Source organism: Limanda limanda, chromosome 14 (assembly GCF_963576545.1).
Source record: "Limanda limanda chromosome 14, fLimLim1.1, whole genome shotgun sequence".
NCBI classification, from domain to species: Eukaryota; Metazoa; Chordata; class Actinopteri; order Pleuronectiformes; family Pleuronectidae; genus Limanda; species Limanda limanda.
Window position 1 is genome coordinate 17,836,953 of NC_083649.1, and position 26,422 is coordinate 17,863,374.

Here is a 26,422-nt window from a genome sequence, read left to right on the forward strand (position 1 = left end):
TGTTTTGTTAGAGTGAGCAGAGTTTTTGTTGGATCCAGGCCCCCATAGTTGAGTCTCCAGCATTGTGCAGATGCTTACTGCAGTGCTTCCCCACCAAGAAGAACACCTCTGCAATGTTGAGCAGGATGCACACCCCAGACGCAGCCAACATGAACACAGTGAAGACCGTCTTCTCCGTGGGCCTCGACACGAAGCAGTCCACCGTGTTGGGACATGGGTACGAGTCACACTTCACCAGCCTGATCATCTTGTAACCAGGGTAGATCATGTAAAACAAGTACATAAAGATGACCTCGAGGACAACACGGAAGAACAAGCTGATGACGTACGTCCACCACAGAGCGCCTGTGATTTTCATCTTCTGGGTCTTAATCAGCTCCAGGTCTTTGGGGTTGGCCCGTCCTGACATTCTGTAGAGCCTCTTGTCAACATGGCGACGGTGGGCCACGTGCATGGCCACCAAGAGCGCGGGAGTGGAGACCAGGATGAGCTGCAGCGCCCACAGGCGGATGTGAGAGATGGGGAAGAAGTGGTCATAGCAGACACTGTTGCAGCCCGGCTGCTGGGTGTTGCAGGTGAAGCCGGACTTCTCATCGCCCCACACGCTCTCGGCTGCCACCACCAGCACCAGGATGCGGAAAATGAAGAGGACAGAGAGCCAGATGCGACCGATGCCGGTGGAGTGTCTGTTCACACCACTGATGACAGCGTAAAATGATGCCCAGTTCATCTTTGGTTCTGGGTCTGATGAAAAACAAATCGGTATCAGGTGAAAGAAGATAATGCTGCATAGTAATTTCTTTTTTAGAAGACAAAACAACTATACAGTAAAATCATTGAGAACGGAATAAACTGAACAAAAATGTCCCCATTAAAGTAGCTATAAAGACAAACTAAGAAAAACCAATAAAAATAATTATAAAACGCGACTAAATTAAAATAAAATGCTTCCTTTTTACACTATCAACAATCATTATTATCCACAGGTCCAAAGCTCTGAAGTTTAATAGATCTCTCATAATTTATTGTATTTTGTGTGAGTAATTTAGCAGTCTATAAATTGTAATCTCTAACTGCCCGTCTGGCATCACTCATCATGTTTATCCTCTCCTTAAAATTAACAATCCTTTTCCACATACCAGACCTTTCAAAAAAATGTTATGTAGTGAGCTCACTCAAAGCCAATTTTAGATTTCAAATTATTTATTTCTTCTCGATTTCATTGAAAGCTGAGACTTTGAAGAAAAACAATTCCCTCCCAATTGTCTAGACAAAAATGTTGAATTCTTGACATAAACTTTGTACCGATGGCTTTAGTTATTTTCACTGTGTCAATGTCATGAAGAAAAATAGTCAGTTTTCTTATTTAGAGGACTGATGGACGTTAAAAAAATTAGGTAGATTTTTTCTATAATCAATAAGTACTAGTACATATACACCCGACATATAGTTTTGATGATTCAAAGGACACTCCATTGTCACAGCAGATTTTTACATGTTTTAAAGACAGTACATCAGAGCTGAAACAAATAGATGATTAATTGATATTAATAAATAGAAAGTTTTGATGTTGTAATTATCATTAAAGGGATTTTTCAAGATGAAATAACAAACCTCTCCACTGTGAGGACTTTCTTTGTCCTCTGTGATATAAAGTTAAATATATTTGGGTTTTGAAGTGTTGATCGCACAAAACAAGCAATTTGAGAACACAAACTTGGTCCTTTAGGAATTTATATTTGGCATTTTTCTGATATATTATAAAAGAAACCATCAAGACAATAATTTGCAGATAATTTGAATCTAAAAAAATTAAATTAATTACATGAATATCTAGTCAGGTGACCACCAGAAACTTCACAGAATTGACTAAGAAATAAATTGTTAATCTGATCAAATATTCAGCAGGATTAGGGTTTAATGGGACAATTAAATCAGATTAGATATCGGATTTAAACAAATAGAGATAAATTACATTAACTGTCTTTTACTCCTTACCTTGTCTTTTCATCAAATAAGTACATTAAAATGTATTTTTAAAATGTCAAAAAGAATTTATTTAATTTCCTCTTTCCTGCTGATGTTTGTCATGTGTCTTCCACATGTTTGCATTTCCAGTGTGATATCAAAGTCAAGGTTGTTACCCGGCTCAGAAGGAGGTGTAAGAGGCATAGGAGGCGACGTAGAGGACAACGCTGGCCCACTGCTTTGGCATGGATGTGACTTCAGAGATGAAGGAAGCCTCTCTGCCCTCCCTGGGCAGTTGGCAAGCCATTTAAGAGTGCACCACCAAAGTCAGGCACCATGCGTCATGTGACAGTCGCCATGGGGGAGCATGCCAAGTGGGCATCTGCACCCCACGTAACGGCATCTGTAGCCTGTTACTCTCTTCATCTCAGTTTAGCTACCACGTTTAATAGAGAGAGATTAATTTGGTTCAGATGGTATGAAAAGTTAAACTCTTTTATTTTGTGAGAAACTCTTTTTAGCTGGATAGTCACAGTTTATATTCCTTTTAAATGAAATTTTAAGTTTTAAAGAATTTCACAAACTCCTCAATGTCATAACAGTAGTGCAGAAGCTTCCCATAAGCACAGAGCAAGCCAGCTGTAACACAGTCGAAACAAACTATTTCTTCACAGTGAGAAATAGAATCAACTTACCTTCAGCTGCAGTTTGGAATCAAGTACATCCAGAAACATTTATATTGACAAAAGCAGATTGCTATTTTCTTTTTTTTCAATCTGTAACTGTGAACAAGAGTATCAGAGCACCATGACTTTGCATTGCTAATGATTTCTCTCACACTAGCCACTGCCCTGCACTGGAGAGGTCATATGCTTCTGAGCCGGATATTTGCATACAATAGCCCCTTTTTACCCCGGTCCAAACAAACAGCTTCAGAATTCAGATCAAATGTTTTAATTTCTGCCCAGCTGAGGAATCTGTGTGGGGACTGTGGTCGGTCCCCTTGTCCTCATTGTTCTGTGTCCTGCACAGGAAGTGGAGGATGATTTTGACGCAATGTAACGTAAAACATAAAGGTCTAAAACAAAGAAAGAGCCATGACATCCAAAGATAAGAGGACAAAGGGTTATTATCGTATTAATCCGGCTCTCGTCAGGGTTTTCTCCTCAACCGTCACATTCACGTTGTTGCTGCCCACCTAATATTTAGCCACTGATTCAACCTGCTCCCTCCCAATATTATGGGATCAGGCAGAATTTTACTCATTTCTGCCAGATGATATTTATTGTTTATTCCTTAAGTGCTTTAAAGACTTCGACATATTGTTTTTGTGGATGAAACTCTGTAGATGCAGTCACAAACTTAAACCAACTGAGTATCTGAATCCTGCTTAAAAGACAAATTAAATAACTTTCAAAAGATGACAAAAATATGTACTATCAGTTGTCATTTAATTTTTTTGGCTGTTTAAATTTCTTTTTCTGAAATTTACTAAATCAGAAGCCCACATATAAATCAAGATCCATTTTAAAAGAGACCAGAAAATAACATTTGCAACATCATGATAAGGTAGTAACAGCATCTCACATGATATCTCCATAATCAAGTAATAGTACAGTATTGTGTATTTTTTTTAATTTCGCAATTTCGAGCCAAACTCCTAAATGTGTACCAAATTGTACTATGTCTTTTCGATTACCAATTTCCAATATTCCTATGATAACTCTATGTACTTTGTGAAATTTATATTTTGGGAGTCAACAACAAACTTGAGTTCAATAAAACAGGTCAGGATGTTATCAAAGACACACTGTCTCCTGGTTTAGGCCTGCTTGGCAGTGGAGATGATGGCACAAACATGATGTCATCGGCATAAAGAGACAGATGAAAGATAAATATATGAAAAAATTATTTAGCAAGGGGCTAAGATTGATTCTTGTGGGACGTCACCTTTATTATACAGCAGGTTACTTGATTTAAACAAAAAAGTAAGGTCAACTACAAAGAGCGAAATTCAGCGCAGTTTGGATATTAATAAGTAAAATATTCTGATCAGTGTGACGATAACTTAATCGATGGAAAAAATCTTTGAGAATAATATCTATGACGTGACCTTTGACTATAGAGTTTGGCCCATGCCCCATCCACTAACCCGGAGGAGTTATGTCCTTTATTGCGGCTAGCCACCAGGTGACGATCGAGTCGATTTGGCTTCACTCTTGTGGAGCCATCATGTCATCCATCTTTTTTAGAAGTCTATGGTTTGTAGAGTCTGTTGTTCCCTGCTTCAATTCTGTCGAAAGGAGGACATCTGGAGGACATTAATAGTTACTGCAGCCTAACAGTGATGACCGCATTAGAGAGACATTTACTGGAGTGCCACATCTCAGAGCAGATCTCTCAGGAGTGGAACAGGTCTGTAGATTTAATAACATAGTGACATTCACAATGTTCATCATCAGACAGTAATTAAAATGTTATCAGGTCAGTTTTCATACAAGCATATTGTGTTTCTTCTATAATTAGTGGCACCATACTTTGAAGCAATTATGTTATTGTTTAACACTATTATATAACTCTTCCTGTAACTTCAGTGCTTGTGCACACTCAGCCTGGTGAACAAAGTCAGGTCAGGTTAACCATCTTAAATCTCTAGAATGCAGTCACACACAGGTGTGTCCGGTTGAGCAGTCACATGGTTCTTATGACACATTCACACGTCCACATATACTGCATTAGTCTGCGCAGGTGCATGTTTGTCATGGGCCAGATGCAATCTGAGTAAAGTTATTTGCTGTGGAAATAGTTACACAGTGAAAAATGTCGAAATGAGCACAACTCACCTACAATTTATACATGGAGACATGAATAAATCAGACTATCAGCAAAGAGCAGCCAGTTTAACAGAGGTGAAGTTTACAAGTAATTCCACATGACCCGTCAGTCACACAACCACCACATGATCTTTAAATCTATCATAGGCACTCATATAAATACAAGAGTAAATAAATAGACAACATAATGAAAACTGTTAATGTTAAATGATGAAGGAATAGCTGTAAGGTGTTACAAAAACAATAACAGAGTAATGGCTTATGAAGACCCTCCAGATCCAGTTCAAGCAGAAGATCAACGTTGAGATTGATTAACCACTTTTTTGAATGAATTTTGAACTGAATGACCGACTTTTTCAGTGTCACTTTTTCACCTGTTTCTTGTTGTACACATTTAGAGCATCTTTTACTCTCTACATGTGTTTTTGCCAGGGTGCAGATACATTTTCTATGAATGCCACAACATATAAGAAATCCATCCTCTGTCAACTTGTTCAAAAACCTTTACGTTGTTCTGTCTTATGTAAAGCACATTGAGCCGCATTTTATGCTCTGGAAAGTGCTATATGAGAAACGTTTATAACCATCACTATTGTTGGCATTTATTGTTTTTAGCCGATGTGCATCTGGTACTTTTGTTTAAAATCCTCTATTCATGAGAACAAACCCTGTAACAACCGTTATCCCTGAAAACAAAGGCCCACATGTCCCCCCTCTTTAGGGGTTGCACGCATCTTTTAGTTGTTCAACCAAAAGCAAAAACGAAAATCCTTAAGTTTTACTTGATGAATAAATAAAAGCCTACTCGATATTTTAACAAAAATTACAAATTACACATCAAATTTACTGTAGTAGACTCTGATTTATCTTTATCTTTTAGATTTATGAGAGCACAAGGCGAAGTAGTAAGATTTCCGACAGCACTTGAAAGCAGCATTAATAAACCAGTTTCTGCCACTGTGCCGCGGCCCCTTTAAGAACCTCCTGGGTGTGGGAAAGGGGGACGTTTTCTTTGCGTCCGTAGCCAGTTGGTTACGTTCAATTTAGCTTTATCTTACACTCTCTGCGAATATTTGTGGTTTGATTTGTGTCTCTTTTCTATTAAAGTAAGTGTTACAGTTTTAGAGACGTAGTTAATCGCAGAGTGAGGAGGGGATGATTTTATAAGATAGCTTATAATGTCAAACCGAGGTGAAGGACATAAGGAGGACTCGTGAGAGGGTGCAACGCTTCTGAATGGAACGCGTCCACAAGTCTTCAGGCCGCCTTGCTTTAATTACGACTTGAGCAACAAGGAAAAGTGGAAAAGTGGAAAAGAGGCAAAGGCTCCGGTCGAAATAGAGCGGAACCAACGCGTGAGGCGAAGGAAAGAGGGGAAGTGAGTGTGGACGGTTCCTCTTCTCTGTTTCCTCCACTCCACACCCGACCAGCGGCTCCACAGGCTCCCTCAGCTCCCACGGACACCATGGCTGCTGCTCACCCGAACAGATGGGACCGAGGAGCCGCCTCCACGGAGCAGCAGTGAGCGGAGGAGCGGAGGCTGCTGGGATCACCGACACAACGTCAGTGGCTCGTATTGACTGACACACACAGTAGAAGAAGAAGAAAAAGAAGATGGGGCATCCCCCGCTGGAGTTCAGTGCCTGCTACCTGGACAGCCCGGAGTTCAGAGAGACCCTCAAGTGCTACGAGGTGGAGCTGGAGAGGACCAGCAAGTCCCTGAAGGAGCTGATCAAAGATGGCAACAGTGTCATCACTGCGATCAGGGGTGAGCGAGCTGGGTTTTTAACATGAGCAGCAGCTTTTTTTGCACGGAGAGTGTGTGCAGTGGTGTGATGGGGGGGTGTCAGCATCAGTGGGCCCTTTGTATGAGTCCATGTGGGAGGTGGAGAGGCTCTTCCAGGGAGGTGCCAGCAGTGCTCCCCTGGGATCAGGCCAAACAGGCTGCTCTGACAAGCTGGAGCTGATGCAGATGTGCAGGATGCACCACGCGCCACACAACAGCTGCCCCCCCCCCCCTGCAGTAACTGGACCTCTCATCACGTGTTGCTTCCCCACCTACCTCTGTGTGTCATCGCCCTGCTGCTGGTTGTAGAGTCCCACTGATAGTATGGACCAGGGCCAGAGGATGCAGCAGTGTAGATGTGTACATGTGGGTCAGTGTGGCACTACTACTCATGAGGGAGATCTCTGTTTGTTTTTATGTGACTGGCCAAGATACTGTCCTCTCTGCTGCCTTCACAACCAGTGACAAGCTCTCCCCCTAGGAGACAAGCTGTCATTGTAGGTGCTGCAGAGTGGTGAGGGTCCTGCATTCACTGCAGATAGAAGCCTTGAGGTCACGAGCACTTATTGTTGGGATAAACTGCACTGAGGGATATTCACAAGCGTCACATTGGCTCTGTCAACACAGGCCGATCGGGACAGAGTCACAGAACAGAAAACACTATTTGTCGATGGAAAAAACGTGTAATGGTTGAATGATGGGATAATAGAAAAGATCCAGTGCTTAAAGAAGGATTTCAGATATGAGAAGAGATTTTCCTCAGGCACAGTGATCCACAGAACTCACCTGACAGTCTGTTTATTTTTAGTGATAAAAGCCAGATGTAGCAGAGGGGGTAATGTATTGCATCGGCTGCACACTGGCTGCTGCTGCTGCTTCTTCTGTGTCGTTCAGACTTTCCTCGGAGCGATAAAAAGAAGAATGCACAGCTATAATAATCCTGGACTGCTCTTTTTTTGAGAGATTTATTTTTGGATTTGTACGTTACAGTTAAATGAAGTTGTGACTGAGGCCTGTGGAGCTCCAGTCATTTGATTGGTAAAAATACTTAATCTGGCTTTTTTCATATTATAGGTTATTCAGTGGCTGTGCAGAGGTTTTCTCAGACTCTCGGCATGTTCCAGCTCGACTTCATCGGTGACTCCCTGACCGACGATGAGATCAACATCGGTAAGCTCCTACAGACACGCTGATAATACAAACACAGAAGTTACAAACTTTTAAAATTATGACCATGAACTGACTTTTAGAGAACTCCATTTACTCCTCCTTGTATTTGTTATTATAAATTGAGAAGAGTTCGACATCAGAATCAGCTATTACAAATATTTTTGGCAGCCGAGTGCTGATTCCTCAACTAGTATGTGAGGAATCAGGAAATGAAGTGGTTTGGATAAACAGAACCTTTAGCCGTAGAGGTTAATGATGATAACAATTGCTGGAAATACTATTATCATTGGCTCTCAACTCCATGCTACTGCTGGAACGTTTTTCCGAATTGCTGCGACCGTGTTTCCTGCATCAGACACTTGAGATAACAATGTGCAAAGTCTTTATTCCGGTCCTCAGCATCTTTGTCCTTTTCTCCTGCAGCCGAGTCGTTCCATGAGTTTGCTGGTCTCCTGCAGGAAGTGGAGCACGACAGGATGATGCTGGTGGGTTATCGGTTTCCTCCATGTTGACTCTGCATCCTATTTGAAACCTCATTAGATCAACCAAACCACGTTAACATCACCTACAGTCCCTGTTAGACCACATGGAAGGAAAGATTTGGCACAATAACTAACAAACACAATTTCTGTTTGTTTGTGTGTCTTTGTACATCATATATTTGTCTTTGTTGATTGGAATATGTTATAACACATCCTCTAGTTAACATTATGTTGGTGTAAATGTGTGTTCTTGTTAAGGTGAATACTGGTAATTAGTTAGTTCCTCTCTTGGTTTCCATGTTCCTTTTTGCTAACGGATCCATTCCCCTCTCTGTGTTTGTATCATTTCTGTTTTTGTTTTAGTTCACACACTTTCTTACCTAACCGAAATAACACTAATTGATTAATTCTCTAATGCAGTTGTGCTGTAATAGCATTATCGGCAATATATTGTTGTCACGTTAAACGTTCTCTTTGTGGTTATTTCACATCACTTGAACTTCAGTTACAAACTCATCTTTGTTTTGTCCTCACAATTCACCAGTGGAGACACAAGTAGAAGCACCTGCTATTAACCGTTTTTTCTGGATGCAGCCTACATTTTATTTTTAACATGTTCTTCATGTAACATTTAATCCACAGACAGTCTGTGTTTGAGAGGGTTTTCTACACTTGGCAATTTGTGTGTGTATGTGCGTGTGCGTGTGCGTGCAGTTCTATCTTTGTGATGACCAGTTTGACTTTTAGACCTTACAGAGTGACGTCCTCACAATCTTCTTGATAATCTTGGTGATAATCTTCAGAGCAAACACCTGTTCTTCTGGGGTGAAAGGTGTGTCCCCTATTATGGGGCAACTATGAAATGTCTGTGTCTTGTGTGACCTGCACCAGAGTAACATCCTCTTCATATTTACTTGTCCAGGTGCAGAACGCCTCCGATCTTCTCATCAAGCCGTTGGAGAAGTTCAGAAAAGAGCAAATTGGAGTAACTAAAGTGAGTGTTTCTGTGATTCCGCTGCTCTGCAAGTGAAATGTGGCTCATTAACATGAATAAAGGAAGTTGGCAGTGCAAACTCTTCTTTGCTCCAGTGGGCTCATAGTTTGATCTGTTTCTGTGTAACGGAAATCAAAACTTTTCTGAACTGCTACATCTTGCTGAGTTATAGACTGAACAGGATGTCAGAATCTACTTCCGCAAATCTATTACTAAATATATAGGACAAACAGCCACCTGGTTAATAACAAAAAGATGCCGGTCTTCTTCTTCCTCTTTGACAGGACATGCTATGTCACATGTTATTTGTAAAGTCGAGGAGGAGTTTTCTAGTTCAGAGCAGCTAATGTTTTTGCATCTTGAGTCATCAGGAAAATGTGATTATTAGTTTGATTAGTTTGATATTCAGAAGTCTCTTAGACCGCGATGTAGTTTCCCTTCAATGTAAGGATTACCCAGCTTTATCCATAACTGTTCTGTTGATATGTTACTTATTCAGGTCCGAGATGCCCTGGAAAATTAAATACTATCTTCAAACAATTACTTTAATGTAAACCTAATGTAATATAAAATAAGAACTTTTATTGTTCAAGGTAACATCACAAGTTCACAACAAATAATACAGATTCAGATCAATGATTTCCAATCTCCGTTATGCTCACAGCCCTTTAATATGAAGCATTGATTTTAACTGTTTCTTTTTAGTTAAACTATTTTGTATGTTTTGTTTATTGCCACATATAGACTCCTCTGTTAATTCAATAGCTAGTTTTAATGTTAATGTCAGTGGATTGATATCATTTTCAAAAATCCTAGTTTCTTCATAATTAAAAAAACTCTGTGTCTCCCTTACATACTTTGTCCACTTGAGAGCGCTGACAACTGCAGAATCTCTCATGCAGCATGTAGCTTGGACTCAATCGTTTAAACAAATTTATGTTATGCAAAAAAGGAAATATTGGCTAAATCTTCATAGTAACAGTTCTTAAGAGGAAGTCATGATTAGAGGACAGGATGACTAAACTTTTCTATGAAGGGTTTTTGTTTCTTTTTATACTATGTTAAAATGTTCTTTTAATCATATGAAAATGTTTCTAATCTTCCCCACTAACACGTGTGTCCTGCAGGAAAAGAAGAAGAAGTTTGAAAAAGAGAGTGAAAAATATTACTCTCAGCTGGACAAACACCTGAATCTCTCTGCCAAGAAGAAGGAGAGTCAACTTCAAGAGGTCGGGTGAAGTATACAGACAGTTGGGTCATTTTTTGCAACATCAGTCATGTCATAAAATGTAGAACTGAGAGCCGCTGACTGAAATTTCCTGTCTTTCTCCACCGCAGGCTGATGAACTGTTGGACAAAGAGCGGGTGAACTTCTACGAATCGTCAGTGGAGTACGTTTACCAGATCCATCAGGTGCAGGACCGGAAGAAGTTTGATGTGGTGGAGCCTGTGAGTGTCGCCTGTGGCATCCCATACTGTTCCACTTCCCTTTCACACATACACAAACAGACACACACAGACACACACGCTCACTCACTCGCTCACTCACTCATCCATTATTTAACCAGAATGAATCCTATGTTGCTCTTAACTACTGTGATAGTTGTAGATAATAGTAAAATATGTACTCCATGTTTTGGTTGGACAGGTGCTGGCGTTTCTTCACAGCATTTTAACGCTCAACAACCTGACAGTGGAGATGACTCAGGACTTCATGCCTTATAAGCAGGAGCTGCAGCTCAGCTTGCAGAATGTGAGTGTTGTTGCTGGCAGAGAGCAATGCCAGGTATGAGATTTAATACTTTTTAATAGAGCGAGTGTTACTGTCCTGAGTGCTGTCTGGTTTTGTCTGCAGACAAGAAACCACTATGAGAGCACTCGTGAGGAGATGGAGGAGCTGATGAAGAGAATGAAGCAGCCGTCGCAGATCTGTAAAATGCACAACTTTCTGCCAGTGGAGGGTTATCTGCAGTGCCAGGAGAAGTGTAAGTACAAGTTGTACAACACTGGAGCCTGTTTTTTTGTTGCTTGAATTCCCTCTGACATGATCTGTCTTGTTTGTGTTTTGTCATTCCTCCTCACAGGGGCTCTGGGGATGACGTGGGTGAAATATTATTGCAAGTATCACAAGGAGGGAAGACAGCTGGTCATGGCACCTTGTGAACAGAAGCCTACAACTAAACAGGTGCGTTTGGCCTGTGTTGATGCTGGTTGCAGCTTTTCTATCTTAAAAAACGTAAATGTGACCTGCAGCAATCGAGCTGGGGCAAGTAAAGACCTGCTGCTGGTCCCAATCCACATACATATAGACAGAGATTTCTGGAATATGGCGGCAGTATAAGTTAGTATGTCAAACTTTCAGAGAAGACACTGTCGCTGTCCCCCTAGGTTATCCATTCTTGCTCGTTACCCATCGCAGGAAGTACAAACACCTTTTCCTGTAGGTTATCCAAGCACATAGAAAAATACATGTTAAACTTGATCCACATACTGAAGGCAAACTGCCCCACCCCCACTGACTGCAAAGCTCAGTTTGCCTCTTAATTAAATGTTTATTGATATTGAAAATAGTGTGTGTCCAAATCCCACCATGCATTTCCATGGGCCCTTAACAACACAAATGCCAAGTGTGAAGCCGATGAATGATGAATGGTTATCAAGATATGAGAGCCACATACAGAAAGACAGATATTGTAACCACTAACCTCAGATTCTTTTGTCGTCTGTCTTTTCTTCTAACGTCATGAATACCAACACCTCTCTGAATTTTCTCTTTTTTCCCCGCAGGGCCCCACACAGCTGACATTGAAGTCTTGCATTCGCCGGAAGACAGAGTCCATAGATAAGCGCTTTTGCTTCGACGTGGAAACTAACGAGAGGTTAGCACAAAAAAAAACAAATTTTACAGAGTGTGAGATGAGGCAATAGGAAAGCCCGGTGGGATAAACAGGTTGGGGGGTGAACAGGTGGTTTCCAAGGACAGAGTGTGAGGGATAAATGGGCCGTAGCCCAAACAATCCCTAAGCAACAGGCACATGCTGGAAACAGATGGCAAACCCTGTGATTTCAGGGGGAAAGAACAGCTCATATTTGTCTGAGCGGGCCATTCAGTACTAAATGCATTTTAATAGACACTTCTTTGTGTCTGTGGAGATAGCCGGAGTGTCAGCGGGGTATTTTAAATGGTTTAAAAGCTGCTTGAATTATGCATTTAGAGCTTGCAAAGTGTCTGAATGTGGAGCAACTGATTTGCGTTTTAATCCTTACAACATAATGACTATACGGCTGCTTGATAAACTCAAGGTGTCTAGTGTAGAAGATTGTTCCCCAACCTGAAAGTCCTGGTGCTAATACCTGACCTTGACCTTTGACCTCAGAAGATAAGAATGAATTGTGATGTATCTTACTTTCATACTCCTCTAACCCCTAACCCAAAGAGGACAAACAAAAGCAAGTAAAATAAGGGAAAACGGACAGAAACGGACAATTAGTAGTGCAGTCCATGCAGTAAAAGTGTGTTTTGAAGCCCCATCATCTTTGCTCTTCAGTCTTTAGCGACACAAATCCATCTAATTATCTCAATTCCTGTTTGCACACACTAATACATGACCGAAAAGTTACTTATACAACTTTGTGAAGGTTTTTAATTGTGTGTTCATAATTACAGGTTGGCAGAAATAGCTTTTAAACCCGCACGGTTGTTTTCGTTAACAATTGATTCAGTCGCCTACAAGCTGTAAAACTTGGCTCCTGATTTTGTTGCTTTCACTTGTCGACAGATTGCATCAGTGGCTTTTCATCTTCTCTTCATGCTTTGTCTTATTTATCTCCTGCTTCCATCGGCACCACACAGAACATGATCACTTACTTCAAACACTTACTCAGTCCTTTCTGCTGTGTTCTCGTTATTTTGTCCACCCTCTAAAACGTGTGTTTGATTCATGACAGGCACAAGCTTGACAGATGAGAGAGCAATATTCAGGGATGTTAGGGACTGTAGCTGTGCTTCCTGTGACTGAAAAATTTCACTGCAACCTTTGTCTCCTTCATGGCATTTCTGTTACCGTCTCCATAGAAACACGCCCGTTACTTTCCAGGCTCTTTCCGAGGGGGACAGGAAGATGTGGATGGAGGCCATGGATGGAAAAGAGCCTGTGAGTTTATTTCTCATCTCATTTATTCTAATACTGAAAAGCAATGCAGCGACTGGGCTCACAAATTCAACCCCCAACATCAGTTTGGAATTCCAAAGCATGTCAGAGTCTATCCAAACTATATTGATTTATTTTTTTGGGGATACAATCTCCCTAGATGTTGGCAGATAGTTAAATCTGTAATCACAACTTCTATTGTTAGAGGCTACAATTGTTATTATTGAAATGCCTCATTTACAACTTCCTGATTGGATCACACCTAATTAACTGTGTTCTATCTTCACAAGACAAATCAATTGAACCCTGGAGAGAAAAACTGGAACAAATGATAGAGAAACAAATTAAGTTGAGCATATTAATTGATTATTAAACAATCGTGAAAGACAAGTCACATCTCATGTGTGAAATCTGTTAAGTGCTTCAGGATATAGGCGTGAGTGATGTCATTATGGCTCATTAGTTCATCAGTGTGTGGCTAAATGATGGCTCCTGGCGTAGCCGTAATTCACAGTTTGAAATCATGTGTTAGTTCTTGAATACCAGTTCCAAACACTGTGTTGCTTTCGGTGGTGCTCTGTCAGGTCTCTTTAGTGTCAGACGGTTAGATGGTGGATGTCGTGTGAGGTGCGGACACACAAACACATAAACAGTCACTGTCAGCGGATGTGAAAATAACTGAAGGTACACTTTTCAGTGCCCTCTTCCTGTGCAACTTCCCCAATGACTTCTGCATATGATGAACATTTCATAATAACTTTTCTAACTTGGTTGGATTTTAGGGGACTGCAGCGCCTTGCAGTCTACTGGGAGGCATTTGAGTTTATTTAAAGGTTTTTATTATAGCTGATATACTACAATGGCCCAGTTGTGATACTTGGAGAAGCGGTTGTGGTGAAAATAATTAGTTTGGAAAGATTGATTAGTCATAAAGTTATTTAAAGAATTTTATCTTCACATGTTTCAGCTTCTCAAATGATCATCAGTGAATTCATAGCTGCGTGCCATCAAACTTTTGCTGACCACAGTTGTTTTTTTAGATTTCATGAACCAAACAACTTATCAGGGAAATTATCTGTAGCTCATTTGATATTGAAAATAACTTTTACACGCAGCCCTTGTAGACAAACTTTGGCCATAACGTTAGAGGTTCTGTGCCCGTACAAATATCCCCAGGAGCTGTGGAAGCAGAAACCCTCCTGGAAGCGGGCAGTCAGATCAGCCATTACAGGCCACAAGTCTGTTTGAAATTTGTCCCATCTCCAGACCAGAAAAGGGTTGACATGCATAAGCCCATGTGCCAAAATGACAAATCTAATACTGCACTTCAGATTCACTTCACTTTCCAGTAACTGCTTTTAAAACTGTTTGGCATTAAAGTGCAGGACAAAGAGCAAGTGCCTCTCCAAACTCTGGTTTCAATTCAGCAGATAGCACAGTCATTCAAATTCTTTAAAGAGGCAATTATTTCAGATTTTTCAGTCCTAAAGCAAAACCGTTACAGACGTAACGTCAGTTAACGTTTGCAGTTTGAATTGTTGTTGAAATGTGCTGTACAAATAAGCTTGCCTTGCCTTAGTTGACAGTCAACGTATTTTAAACTGAGAATAAGCAGTGGTTCTTCACTCCTCAACTGAAGTGTGGTCTGCAGCTGCTCTGTAGTTGTCCCTGACCTCTGGCCTTCATTGGTGGAGGAGAACAAAACGTTATTTGGGGGAGAGTTGGTTCAGCCGTTTAATTGTAAATCTGAAAGATGTGATAACAGACTATGCATTTTGTCACTTTGCATTCGTTTGTTTGTTTTCCATGCAGGAATTCTTTATTATTTTACTCAACACACTCATTCCATTTCCTTTCTTTTTGCATTATTATTATTATTTAAATGTTATTTAAGTCTGCTCTTAAAATTTAACTCAAAATCTGGTGAAAATCGTTCCCCTCACTTATCCTAGAATCTTTCACTGTTTCCTGGAGGCATTTTTGTGCTCTTGTATCACCATCAAGTCTTTTAACTGTCGTGTTATTTTCATTTTTTAGAAAGTCACGTTCATCAGTCAGGCTCTGGTGGATTTTTCCACATGCTCCACATTCTTCACTTTCCTTTTTCCATTTTTTTCATTTCAGATCTATCACTCCCCAATTCACAATCAAGCTGAAAGTAAGTTGTTTTTTTTCTCAGTCTGAAGATAAGTTGATGAAGAAAGACATGGTGATGTCTCATGTCTTTAGTTAACATCTGATGTCACTGAAATACTCTGAATAATATATATTGGAAAACTCCTCTTTGCTAATTTCCTTTGTCTTGTTTATGTCACAGTGGAGCTGAATGAAACTGGATTCAAATTTGTGCGAAAGTGCATCAACTATATTGAATCAAAAGGTAACGGTTCCTATCACTTAGTTTGCCTCTATTCCCTTAAGGGGGCGTAGTTGAGTCATAGATTTTGATGCCACTCCTGAAGGCCGCTCTCAGGAACAAAACATCCCCTCAATTGTAGATGTCTACATATCTGGAATACAGTCTATTTAATATTGGTCAGATTTTCAATCATCATATCTTTATCCTTTGCTCATTATGAGAAGGTCCTTGAAGATTTTTTATTTTTTTTTTGTAATAATGATCCTTCCCATTATTTCATGCATTTTCTCAGTGTATGCTACAAACTGAATATTAAAACTGTATCTCGAAGGCAAATGTAGCTTCATAATTTTACAGTCACAATATGTTTTTCCATCACTGGTATTCATCTAGCAGTGAATTGAATTAAGTGCTCAAACCATGAGCATGTAATTTGACACACGATCCAAGAATTGGATCATTGTTCAGTCTCGAACCAAATTGTGAAATGAAGCGTTCATAATCAGGAAAGAACATCTGTATCTCAATTCAGGCTCATGCAGACTCTGAAAAGAAGCATGTGGTACATTTCCACGAATTTTTGTCCGGATTACACTCCCTGTTTTTTTTTCTTACCTCCCCCGTTCTCCTCTCCTCTTTCCAGGAGTGACACAAGAAGGAGTGTACCGAACAGTTGGCAGCAACATCCAAGTGCAGAAGCTCTTAAATACCTTCTTTGGTAAGGAAATAAGCCTGTGAACATGTGCTACATCAGTCCATCCACTCCACTGGCTCATCTACCTGACTCCGCACGTAACGGGTTCTGCAGCTTTTTGGGAACTTATGATGTATTGACAAGGGGGCTGGAAGCTTTGATTCTTCAAGTGGTTGTAAATAATATTTATTTAAAATAAGAATGCATGAAAAAGATATGCCTCATATGAAAGGGGTCACCTGCAGTGACAGAGCAACAGGGAACTGTGACTCTACTCCATGTGCCTTCTAGCTCTGAAGAACTTTACAGCCTCCCCCAGCTCATTGTTTAGATTTCCCGTCTCATAACTTACAAGTAGCGGTTCTTTCTGGTTGTATCGTTTTTGACTGCTAGCTGCTGTTTGTAGAGAAATGAAAGCTCTACAAATTCCACTGTGCACTTGTTGCTCATCCTCCTAATGTAGACAAAGTTACGGTTGGCTGGTGAACAAAGTGGCGCATTTAGCAGCTAAAGAGATACAACACAACCCTGATTGGATTAAGATTTATCCCATGGACACAAACATCACTCCAAATGAGCAGTAAAGCTGCTGCATATCTTCTGGATGTCAGAGCTGGCTTTTACTGCAGGTTAAACTTCTGTTCCTTGATTTATATCTAGGGATTTTCATCCATAGGACACATACATGTTGACCTTTCATAGTAGTAAATGCACTAACAACATTAACTAGCATTGGGTATACCTTTGCCAAGGCTCAACAGTCACCTTATGAAACCACATTTAAATCAGCTAAATCCAGATTTAATTTGGACCTGCACCAAATTGCACACACACATTCTTACAAATAAGTCACAATGTCCAAAATTCCTGGATCTGTCACGGGATATGTCACTTTTTTTGCAAAGGTCAGTAAAAGGTCTGTAAAAATGTGGTTTAAGTTCAGACTTAAACCACATCATTCCAGCACGTGGAAATTCGCCCCCGGTATTTTTTGCTTAATCCTCTTGACAAACAAACCAACCAAAAAACAAACAATCGGAAAGGGGTGAAAACATAATCCCCTTGGTGGAGGTAGTGAGTATGAATAACACCTGGACCTAAATGGAATGGAATTCAGCTTTCATTCATTGGATTATTTACTCCTGTGCTTTTCCCACTCTGACAATCTGATTTAACTATTGTTTTACTTCTTGGCCCCACGCTGCATATCTGTTATCATTATTTAATCAGAGGTTCCATGTGTCCCAGTCAAATCTAATGTCTTTTATAAATCAAGCTACTGATCACAGGTGGTTTTCAGTGTTCACATGAGATATGGTATAAACCGTGTTAAATATTTGGTAAGTGTTTGTTCTGATTTGCTCCTTCGTAGACCCGATAAATCCAGCTGATGTGGACCTTCACAGCAGCGAGTTGGATGTTAAAACCATCACGAGTGCATTGAAGTTTTACCTCAGGTGGGTTTCTGTATATATAGACACATGTAAATGCACCATATAATTCTTACTATACAGATTTTGTTTACAATTTTTTTTAATGATCCAAGCTGTATATGTGTTCTGTATCATTAAGATGCATTTAATTATGAATGAATACAATATCATCATAATTTAACAAATATTTTATGCGTTACAATTGGTTATTAGTCTAACTTGCCTGATATTTGGGTAAGATCCAGATGCACAAAACAAACTGTCTGCTATAATTAGAATAACAAATTCGGCCACGACAGAGGTTTTGCTTTCTAAGGGCTTTCTAGTATAATAGTGTAATAAGTGAGTGCAGACATTTTAGCTTTTTTTGTGTTCCATGTGGTGAGTTGTATCACACTGTGTTCTCATGTTTCTTTATTTATTTCTGTGCAGGAGTCTGTCTGAACCACTGATGACCTACGACCGACACACGGACCTCATGCGTGCTGCAAGTAAGACGTTTTGGAAAGGATTCAGTGCTAAAATTAGCTGAGGCTGTGTCACTATCTCTGCCCCCGCTATAAGTTCTCCTCTTGTAGCTTCTGTATATCTACCACTAAAATATATTTTTTCTTATGTAAATGTATAAATGTGTTCAACTACTCTCCTCTCAAAAACAAACAATTTAGATGTCACAGACTTCAGGAAGGTTAAAACTTGCTATGAACTCAATGCAGAGAAAAAAACTTTCCTTTGTGTAAATTTTAGAAAATCTTTTCAGATAGTTTGGACAGTACTTCTTCTTTACTCTTGTTGTAACAACAATTGTAACTTCTTTTAAGTTTTGGGTTAAATGTTCCTCCCTGGGATGCTTGGCTTAAACATGTCTACCACACACCCGCCACCCCACAATATGGAAGTCATCCACCATGTCTCTCCACGAGTGACGACTCCAGTAGCTGCAGCAGACACACTTTTACGATAGAATGGTCACATGAAGCCATTTAGCCCGTCAGCATAGTCATAAGTTTCAGCCAGTGTTGTGCTTTGGGGGTTTACTTTCAGCAGGGAAATGAGAATGATTTAAAATGAGTGTTAATATCTTCAAATTTGTATATGTCATAATGTGGAGACGGCCCAGCAAGGTCCAAGATGGTTTGAAGCACTGAGTGAGCCATACATGTAGATTCTTGTATAAATTTGGTAAAAAATAGGGGTGATGTTTTTCACCAAAGAAAATTTCTATAGTTTAGTTCACGGCTCAAAAACGTAATTTTAAGTATCACTCAAAAATTGTAAGAACTGCCTTGAGGTATAATAGAGTGCGTCAGTGCTGTGCAGACTGCAGGTTCATCAGGTCCGCGGGCAGGATTATATCACTGTGGACACTAAAGGAAATCTAAGCCCACTGTTTGTTTTTGTCCGTCACAACACTTCCCTGTCAAACAGAGACGACAGTGAGTTTAATAGCATCGACCTCATTTCGCTGAGATGTTACAGGTGGTCCTTTACACAACCGTTAGCTTGAGTTTCCTGGAAATTCTCATCATTAAATGAATGGGGGCCTGACTTTGTTATGGAGAGTCGGTTTTGTTAGTCTAGTCCCATTACAGTTGATGTCTGCCTCCTCCTTCATGTTTATATGTGTATTTGTATCATTTATTTACATATTTATCTTCACATATTCAAGGTGTATCCTTTTGTAACCTTTGTGTTTTCCTTGTCACAGAGTCAGATAATCTGGACTTTCGACTGAGTGAAATTCATTCTCTTACCCACAAAGTACCGGAGAAGAATCGAGAGATGCTGGAGATGCTAATCAAACACTTGGTGACGTGAGTGCCGTCACCGGGCTTTGTTGTCATGTACTGTTTCTACCAATCGCAGAGGTCCTCTGAGTTAATGTGTCACTACCTGGGCCAACAGCTGTTACTTTTTATCCAGCCCAGTTTTGTATTTGTTGACAGTGTGTGCAGCCACAGCGATGAAAACCGCATGACTCCTTCTAACATGGCCGTCATCTTTGGACCCACACTGATGAGGGCGAGGGAGGAGACTGTCGCGGCCATGTTGGATATCAAGTTCCAAAACATTGTCGTCGAGATCCTGATAGAGGACTACAAAAAAGTACGGTTTCAATCATTTTCTCTTTAAAATATCACTTATTTTATTGAACAGCATCATAGGCTGCATGTATCTGAAACACAAGCTGCTGAATTCAAGTGTTACTGTAACCTCTCTTCTCTTGTGATTACAGATATTCAGTAATACGCCAGAGGACAGCACCGCCCCGCCTGTCCCTCCTCCGCGGATCACCCCGAGAAAGCGGCAGCCCATCACAATCTCCAAGCGGCCACCTCGTGTTTATCAACCGCTTAGTCACGACAACTTCCAGAACACTGAGAGTAATTATTAGCCTCCTTCCTCGGGGCCTGATTGTCGCTGTCATCCTCATCATTATCTCATTCTGTCTGTGCTGAACGTGCATTAGATGACTGCAGGGTCAATTTCTGGAGTATAGAAAAAACTGTGCTTTACTTTCCATAACATAGTCCATACAGTTATTGCATATTTTAATAACAAAGTTTTTCATCTGCCTGTCAAACTATAATCTCCTAATTTTCTCTTTTTTTTTCTTTTCTTTTTATACCCTTGATTGTTGATAGTTTAAAAACCTCATGTGCTTTTATTTTTCTCAAATAAACTTATCTTCTCTACATTTTAAATCTCACAATAGTCTTTTATTGAAATGCCTCGGACTAAATCATGTAATTTTCCTTGGGTTTGAACTGCTCTTTAAGTGGGTGTGACTCCATCATCTCATAGGCTGTGGCAGAGAAATGAGCAGCACCTGCAACTTGTCCTCCCTGTGTTGTGGGATATTTAACAATTCTTTACTCACTCCTTGGTTTAGCCAAATAACCACCTCTGTATGATCAATCCAAAGCTTGGTGTGTGAGTGTTGAATTCTTTAACCAATAATTTCGGTGTCATCTTAAATCGGGGATGTGCCAGCTCAGTAGTTGTATTTCCAGATCACATTGTATTGTATGTGATCTTTTATGCTTTTTCCCCGTGTTTTAGTCTTGCACATTGAGAGACATATTCATTACTTGTCTCTTTGTTGAGCTCCACTACAAACAGTCACAGCCTTGCATAATTGTTATGTGGTTTCTTTGTAACAGATGGTCAGGAGATCAGCTGCGCAGCGGACGTCTCTGTGAGCCCTGTCCCCCTCCTGCGGACAAAACCTGCTCCACTGATGCCAAAAGACCCTCCTCCGAGAGTGCCGCTGATGCCCAGGCCGTCGATCCGCTCCGACAGACCCCGGGACTCCGACGTTGGGAAGGTAGACGATACGAGGCAAAGGCCTGATTCCTCCTCTGCAGCAAACGGGGAATCTGGAGTCTATGTGAGCCGAGTACCGTCTTTCCAGAGCAGGAAACCGCCTCCGAAGGGCACGTCAGCCAACAGAGAAGGTACGAGGAACCCTTTGTGTGTATGTAGCTGAAAATGTCTTGGAGCTTACTCACTTATATGCAAATCAGTGCCCCCACATATATATCAAATCAAAAAGCTTTCCATAATTAAATAATTTGCATGTGTGATTTGTTGGTCAAATTCAAAATAATTGATTTTGCCATCCAAAATCCAATTTATTCCAAAGATTTGTATTTGATGGCTGCTCTTTGTTGTTTTAGTCGTCGTTAAAACTAGAACATGTCCAGCTGCTCCGATCTCTGCTCAATAAATGAGAAAGTAGTTGATTCTGCGCCTTTTAATTGGTTTAGTTGGTTTCTAAAAGAATAAAGACTTTTAGTTTCATTTCCTTTCACCCAAACAGTGTCACTAAGCAGAAGATCATTACAGAATGTGGAAGTATATGTGAGAGTTTGTGGTGGATGATCAATCAGTCACTGTTAAGTTGCAGATCCAAAGTCTTTCCTCATTATCTCTGCCGGGGATGATATATTTTCACCCATGTCCATCTCTTTGTTTGTTGGTTTGTAAGTAAGATTAAACTTTTACCCAATAAATTGAGTGTTTATCAGGATCAGGGGGCGGCTCCAGGATAATTTCTCACTCTTAAGCATAGCGAGATATGGCCTTTTTCTACATTTCTGTTCATTTCTCAGAAAATGGTCAATTGTTAAATATCTCGGACAGTAAATAAGTGTAATAGACTTCAGCTCTCTTTTAGGTCAGTAGCTTATAACTGAAAGGGAATGCTGATCCAGTGAGCAGGTTCAGCTCACTCCTGTGGTTTTACAGCCTGAAAAGAAACACCCACACACACATGTTTCCAGCGGCAGCAACAGATCTCAGACGATTTTCTGAAAAAAGGCTGTAATCACCCTCGATACTCCCTGATCTGCACCAAACGGCAGACAGAGAATCTGTTGAACCTCGGGAGGTTTAATGCATGTGACCGTGCATCACACATGAAGCTGGAGAATTGTCTTTGTTTCTCAGGAGATTCCGAAGGTCTGACCAGAACGAAGTCCGCAGAGAAACATGCCATTTGCAGACCCCCAGTGAGGCCTCCTGAGCCCCCCTCCAGACTACCCGCTGCACAAAAGCCCCAAACTGCAGTTAGCAGCGAGAGCTCGGCCCCATCCTAGTAAGTGCTCCTCTCTGATACAAAAGCCTGCGGCCACTTATTTTTGCATACTGTTAGGTATGAAAATGCAGAAGTGTACAATAAATACTCCACTGTCGGAGCTGCTGTTTTGATTAAAAGGGAATAAGTTCCTGTAGAGAAGCATCGCACACATGTTACGCCCACAAAACTGGTGGGCATAGAAAAAGCAAAGCTGACTGTTGGATCAAAAATGTTTGAACCAAAGATGAATCCTATGTTTATCTACAACACTAACAAATCAGTTTCTTCTTTTTCTGCAGCGTTGCCTCTAAAACTAAGTTTTTTGAGAATGCCTCGAGGAAAGTAGGCAGGTATGTAAAATATCTTTATTTTTCTTTGCTCTTGTTTAATATTAATTCATTAGATATGTCTGTATAATAGTTGTTAATGACTAGTATGGCATAATTGGTAATAGCCTTGTCAAATGAATGAATAACTTCATTTCACTTTACAGAGTTAATTCCACAACATTATAAAAGTGTGTGTGTGTGTGTGTGTGTGTGTGTGTGTGTGTGTGTGTGTGTGTGTGTGTGTGTGTGTGTGTGTGTGTGTGTGTGTGTGTGTGTGTGTGTGTGTGTGTGTGTGTGTGTGTGTGTGTGTGTGTGTGTGTCAGAGGAAAATAAATTTCCGCTTCTATTCCATTTTTTTCTGCATCTCAAACTACTTGGATTCAGATATTTTGTGCTTCCTACTTGGACAGATGTGCAGCACTCCAGCCGTAGCTCTTCCTTCACACACTTGTGAAATGTCTGTTCTTTTTTATTCCTCCTCTGCTCTTGGATTTTTTCCACATTTTTTTCTAAATAAAATACCTACGCAGACACACACGGTTGCACATTAGGCCTCTCCCAATTTGGCTGATGCTACTGATGATGTAATCACTGTCAGATGGCAACACATGTGACACAAAACAAGGTCAGCTAGGAGACTGTGGGAGGGTTTTGTGGAAGTTTTATCAAAGCTAGATTAGCACTTTGTTTATTTTAATGTCTTGTCAGTGTTGGATCCAGTTTACATGAATGTGTCCAAAAGAATGAGGCTGTGACCTCTGCTTATTGTGGCTTTTGTGATTGTTGTCCCACAGAATTGGTACTTTTTAAAAGGACTGTTGTGTGTTTCTTTATAAACCATACAATACCAACATGGAAGTACAGTATCAACACCATAAATATGTTTAAAATTGTTTGTTTGTGTTTCTTTTACTTCTAATTCAGTCCACCGACCCCTCCGTCACCATCAACAGCGACAAATGTTAAGAAAGAGGTGAGAGTTCCTAAATTCCTTCACCATATTGGTATAAAAAAACTGGAACTTAAATGTGCACTCATGCATTTAAATTAATGTAAGAATTATTTTCTTTGTGTTATATCCTCAGAATTGAAGTTGAGGAGATGTAGACCACGTCGCATGACCTCATCCTGTTCTGTTAGGAGCTCACTGAGCTGGAGGGAGTCGCCACTGATGAATTCAGTCGATTTTGATCTCAGCAGATAAATTGAGGTAGTGACTCTCGACGCGACTGGACTTGGTGATAAGAATCCTCATTTGAATGAGCTTCTACAGAAACTTTGTCAGTGTTTGAAAATTTGAATGAAGTAAATGTATTTCTGTTGCCTTCCACATCAGACAACACTGATAATGTCACAATGTATTGTAATTTTACAGTGTTTAACTGTTCAAACAAAACTTTTATATGTGGGAACTAACTATTTTAATGGGCAATGAATGACTCATCCTTATTTTTAACATTTGTTTTCAGCAGTGTGAAATAGATGTCCCAAAGAAGACTAATTAATTAAAACTGGCTCAAATCAGTTAGATCAAAAATAAATCGTGGCTATGCAAAGCAATTGAGACAAACTCTGTTTAGAGAGAGAACCGTTGAAGATGTTATATCAGTATTTAAACAAAAGAGGATTTGAAAAAGAAATCTGAGAAGATTTAAATGTTTTTCATGGAACTGGACAATTTAATTCATCTTAAGCTACTTCTCACAATGGAGTTATTATGATTTTAAATGCTATTTTAATCGTCAGTTGAGATGGAGCTTGTCACACGGAAATAAAGCACTTTTTAAAAGGCATTAGAAAAGTATTTGCTATAAAGTGTCGGTCTGTATTACAGTCTGTGTAGTTTGAGTGTAGGTATAATGCTAGTGTTAGTATAAAAACTCAAGGTCACATTCCCTCACTTCTGACCATGACATCAATCATGTCTTACTCTTGTAGGTTGGTCAGGTTTTACAAAGAGTTGTCTTAGATTTTTTGAATTTGAAGAGTTGATGTTTGCTGGAACTTGTTCCACCGAAAATGTATTGTTGGGATCAGAAAGTAGGTCAAAATCAGACTGGATCGACATGTGGCTCCACTTTGACGCTCTGTACGGAAATAAAGTCAAAAATCCAGGATACGAAAGCCCTGATCTTGCATATTTGGAGCCTGAGTAGTAGTAATTGGCGGATGGAGCCATGGCAGTGAGGTCCTGCCGATACATGCACTCGAGTCAGTCTCATGTCAATCATGACATTTCACCCCGTTTTTATAGAATCAAATATTAAATTAAAACAAAACTTACTGAAAAAAATAAGCACTTGCAGAATCATCAGTGTGATAAAAACTGTCAAAAAGACCACTTTGATAAAAAAATATTTTACATGTACTTCGACTTTTTTGTTTAATCTATGTCCCATAGGATTTATTCCCAATACTGCAGTAAGCCACCAGGGCATGATCAAGACACCTTGGCTTCATTTCTGGGGGGCTGTTCTGTTGTCCATTCAAAATTGCAGTTAAAAATTGCATTGAATACAAAAATGTCTTCAAAACTGATACAAACTGTTACAATATAAATAACACTCCATTTTTTTTGTTTTGTTCTTAACATGGAAATGTTCGTTTGACACTTTCATAATTTTTTGGGTGAACCCAAATGGAAAATTCTGTTTGCTCTCTGGTTTCCAAAACAATAAAAAAATGAACAAAACACGCTCTTCCCTTGACCGCTGTGTATTTTTGTGTACTTCTGTGTTACTGTCTGATGCCTCAGTGTCGCTGATCTTTGAAGTCAGTCTAGTAACTTATGTTTCATATTTTCACTAAATGAATATGAATATTGCTGAGCAGTAAATAGTTTCTCTAAAAGATGAATCACTCCGTAATGTGGTGTAAACAGCCCTGTTATATAACTCGAGGTCACACCCATCTCTGCCTGCAAAGTGCCACTTTGCCAATGTGTCCATCCCTCCCTCCATGTGTTGAATACTTGAAGAAGCCTCTGACTTTGACTGTGAACTTCTTTCATCTGTGTCCCTCCTGCTTTATTTGATCTTGTGGCTCCATGTGGTTTGACCTTCATTCACTCCCATACTAAGATCCTGTTTCAACAGGTCAAACATGCAGAAGTAAAATATAATCAAAATAGCAGTTAAGTTAAGAAGATATGACATCAACTTTTCTACCTAAAACATTGGTAATGAAAGAGAGGAAAAAAAACCTCTCAGCATTATGCACTCAGCAGTTATCTGAATAAAAAGCCTGTTGTAGACATTGTATTTATTTTGTAATCCACTCCTCCGACCACATTCCATCCTTCGCTGCCAGCCCGAGCCAGTCCTCCTCACCTCTGCCTATTTCACTGCCTCAAGGCTTCCCACAGCTACTCTGACTGAACCATCCTCTGCAGCGGCGGGTGGTTGGCCCACATTAGGGCCAGGCGGAAATTCCCCTGCTGATTTCAGGCCAATTCATAATTATGTCGAGCTTTGGTAAATTAATTTGCGGCCAAGTGCAGGACTCTCACACACAAGCACACAAGCTCACACAAGAAGAAAAGTAGGTGTGTTCTCAGTGAAGCAGACTCACTGTTTCTTGGATCTTCAAACCTGCATCCAAGTTGTATTTATTGCTTATGTATCCCACTGGTTTGGGAATG

The 26,422-nt window shown here is 40.1% G+C and overlaps 2 protein-coding genes across 2 annotated transcripts; one reads left to right on the forward strand and one right to left on the reverse strand.

Annotated features, from left to right (window-relative positions):
• Positions 1-7: 7 nt before the first annotated feature.
• On the reverse strand, positions 8-2,172 carry gjb1a (gap junction protein beta 1a). The gene is made up of 2 exons (XM_061085336.1): positions 2,145-2,172; positions 8-744 (listed from the first exon to the last, which is right to left on the reverse strand). The coding sequence occupies exons 1-2, from the start codon at positions 2,170-2,172 to the stop codon at positions 8-10; spliced, it is 765 nt and encodes a 254-aa protein (XP_060941319.1).
• Positions 2,173-5,885: 3,713 nt separating this feature from the next.
• LOC133019803 (oligophrenin-1-like) lies at positions 5,886-25,439 on the forward strand. Its single transcript, XM_061086374.1, has 24 exons — positions 5,886-6,570; positions 7,663-7,758; positions 8,182-8,243; positions 9,163-9,234; positions 10,362-10,463; positions 10,573-10,683; positions 10,883-10,987; positions 11,090-11,219; positions 11,319-11,419; positions 12,022-12,113; positions 13,310-13,388; positions 15,510-15,543; positions 15,703-15,765; positions 16,388-16,462; positions 17,811-17,895; positions 18,304-18,362; positions 19,580-19,685; positions 19,818-19,977; positions 20,108-20,255; positions 21,036-21,329; positions 22,324-22,471; positions 22,753-22,803; positions 23,707-23,755; positions 23,868-25,439. Exons 1-24 carry the CDS (start codon positions 6,417-6,419, stop codon positions 23,871-23,873), a joined length of 2,382 nt encoding a protein of 793 aa, XP_060942357.1. The 5' UTR covers positions 5,886-6,416; the 3' UTR covers positions 23,874-25,439.
• The last annotated feature ends 983 nt before the right edge of the window (positions 25,440-26,422 follow it).

Excerpts from the sequence above, each read along its gene's own strand:
- gjb1a (XM_061085336.1), bottom strand. The coding sequence starts at position 2,172 with ATGCCTCTTACACCTCCTTCTGAGCCGG. Across the intron at positions 745-2,144 it reads TACACCTCCTTCTGAGCCGG|ACCCAGAACCAAAGATGAAC; the intron begins GTAACAACCTTG and ends GTTTTTCATCAG.
- LOC133019803 (XM_061086374.1), top strand. The coding sequence starts at position 6,417 with ATGGGGCATCCCCCGCTGGAGTTCAGTGCCTGCTACCTGGACAGCCCG. Across the intron at positions 19,978-20,107 it reads TGATAGAGGACTACAAAAAA|ATATTCAGTAATACGCCAGA; the intron begins GTACGGTTTCAA and ends TTGTGATTACAG. Across the intron at positions 21,330-22,323 it reads CACGTCAGCCAACAGAGAAG|GAGATTCCGAAGGTCTGACC; the intron begins GTACGAGGAACC and ends TTTGTTTCTCAG.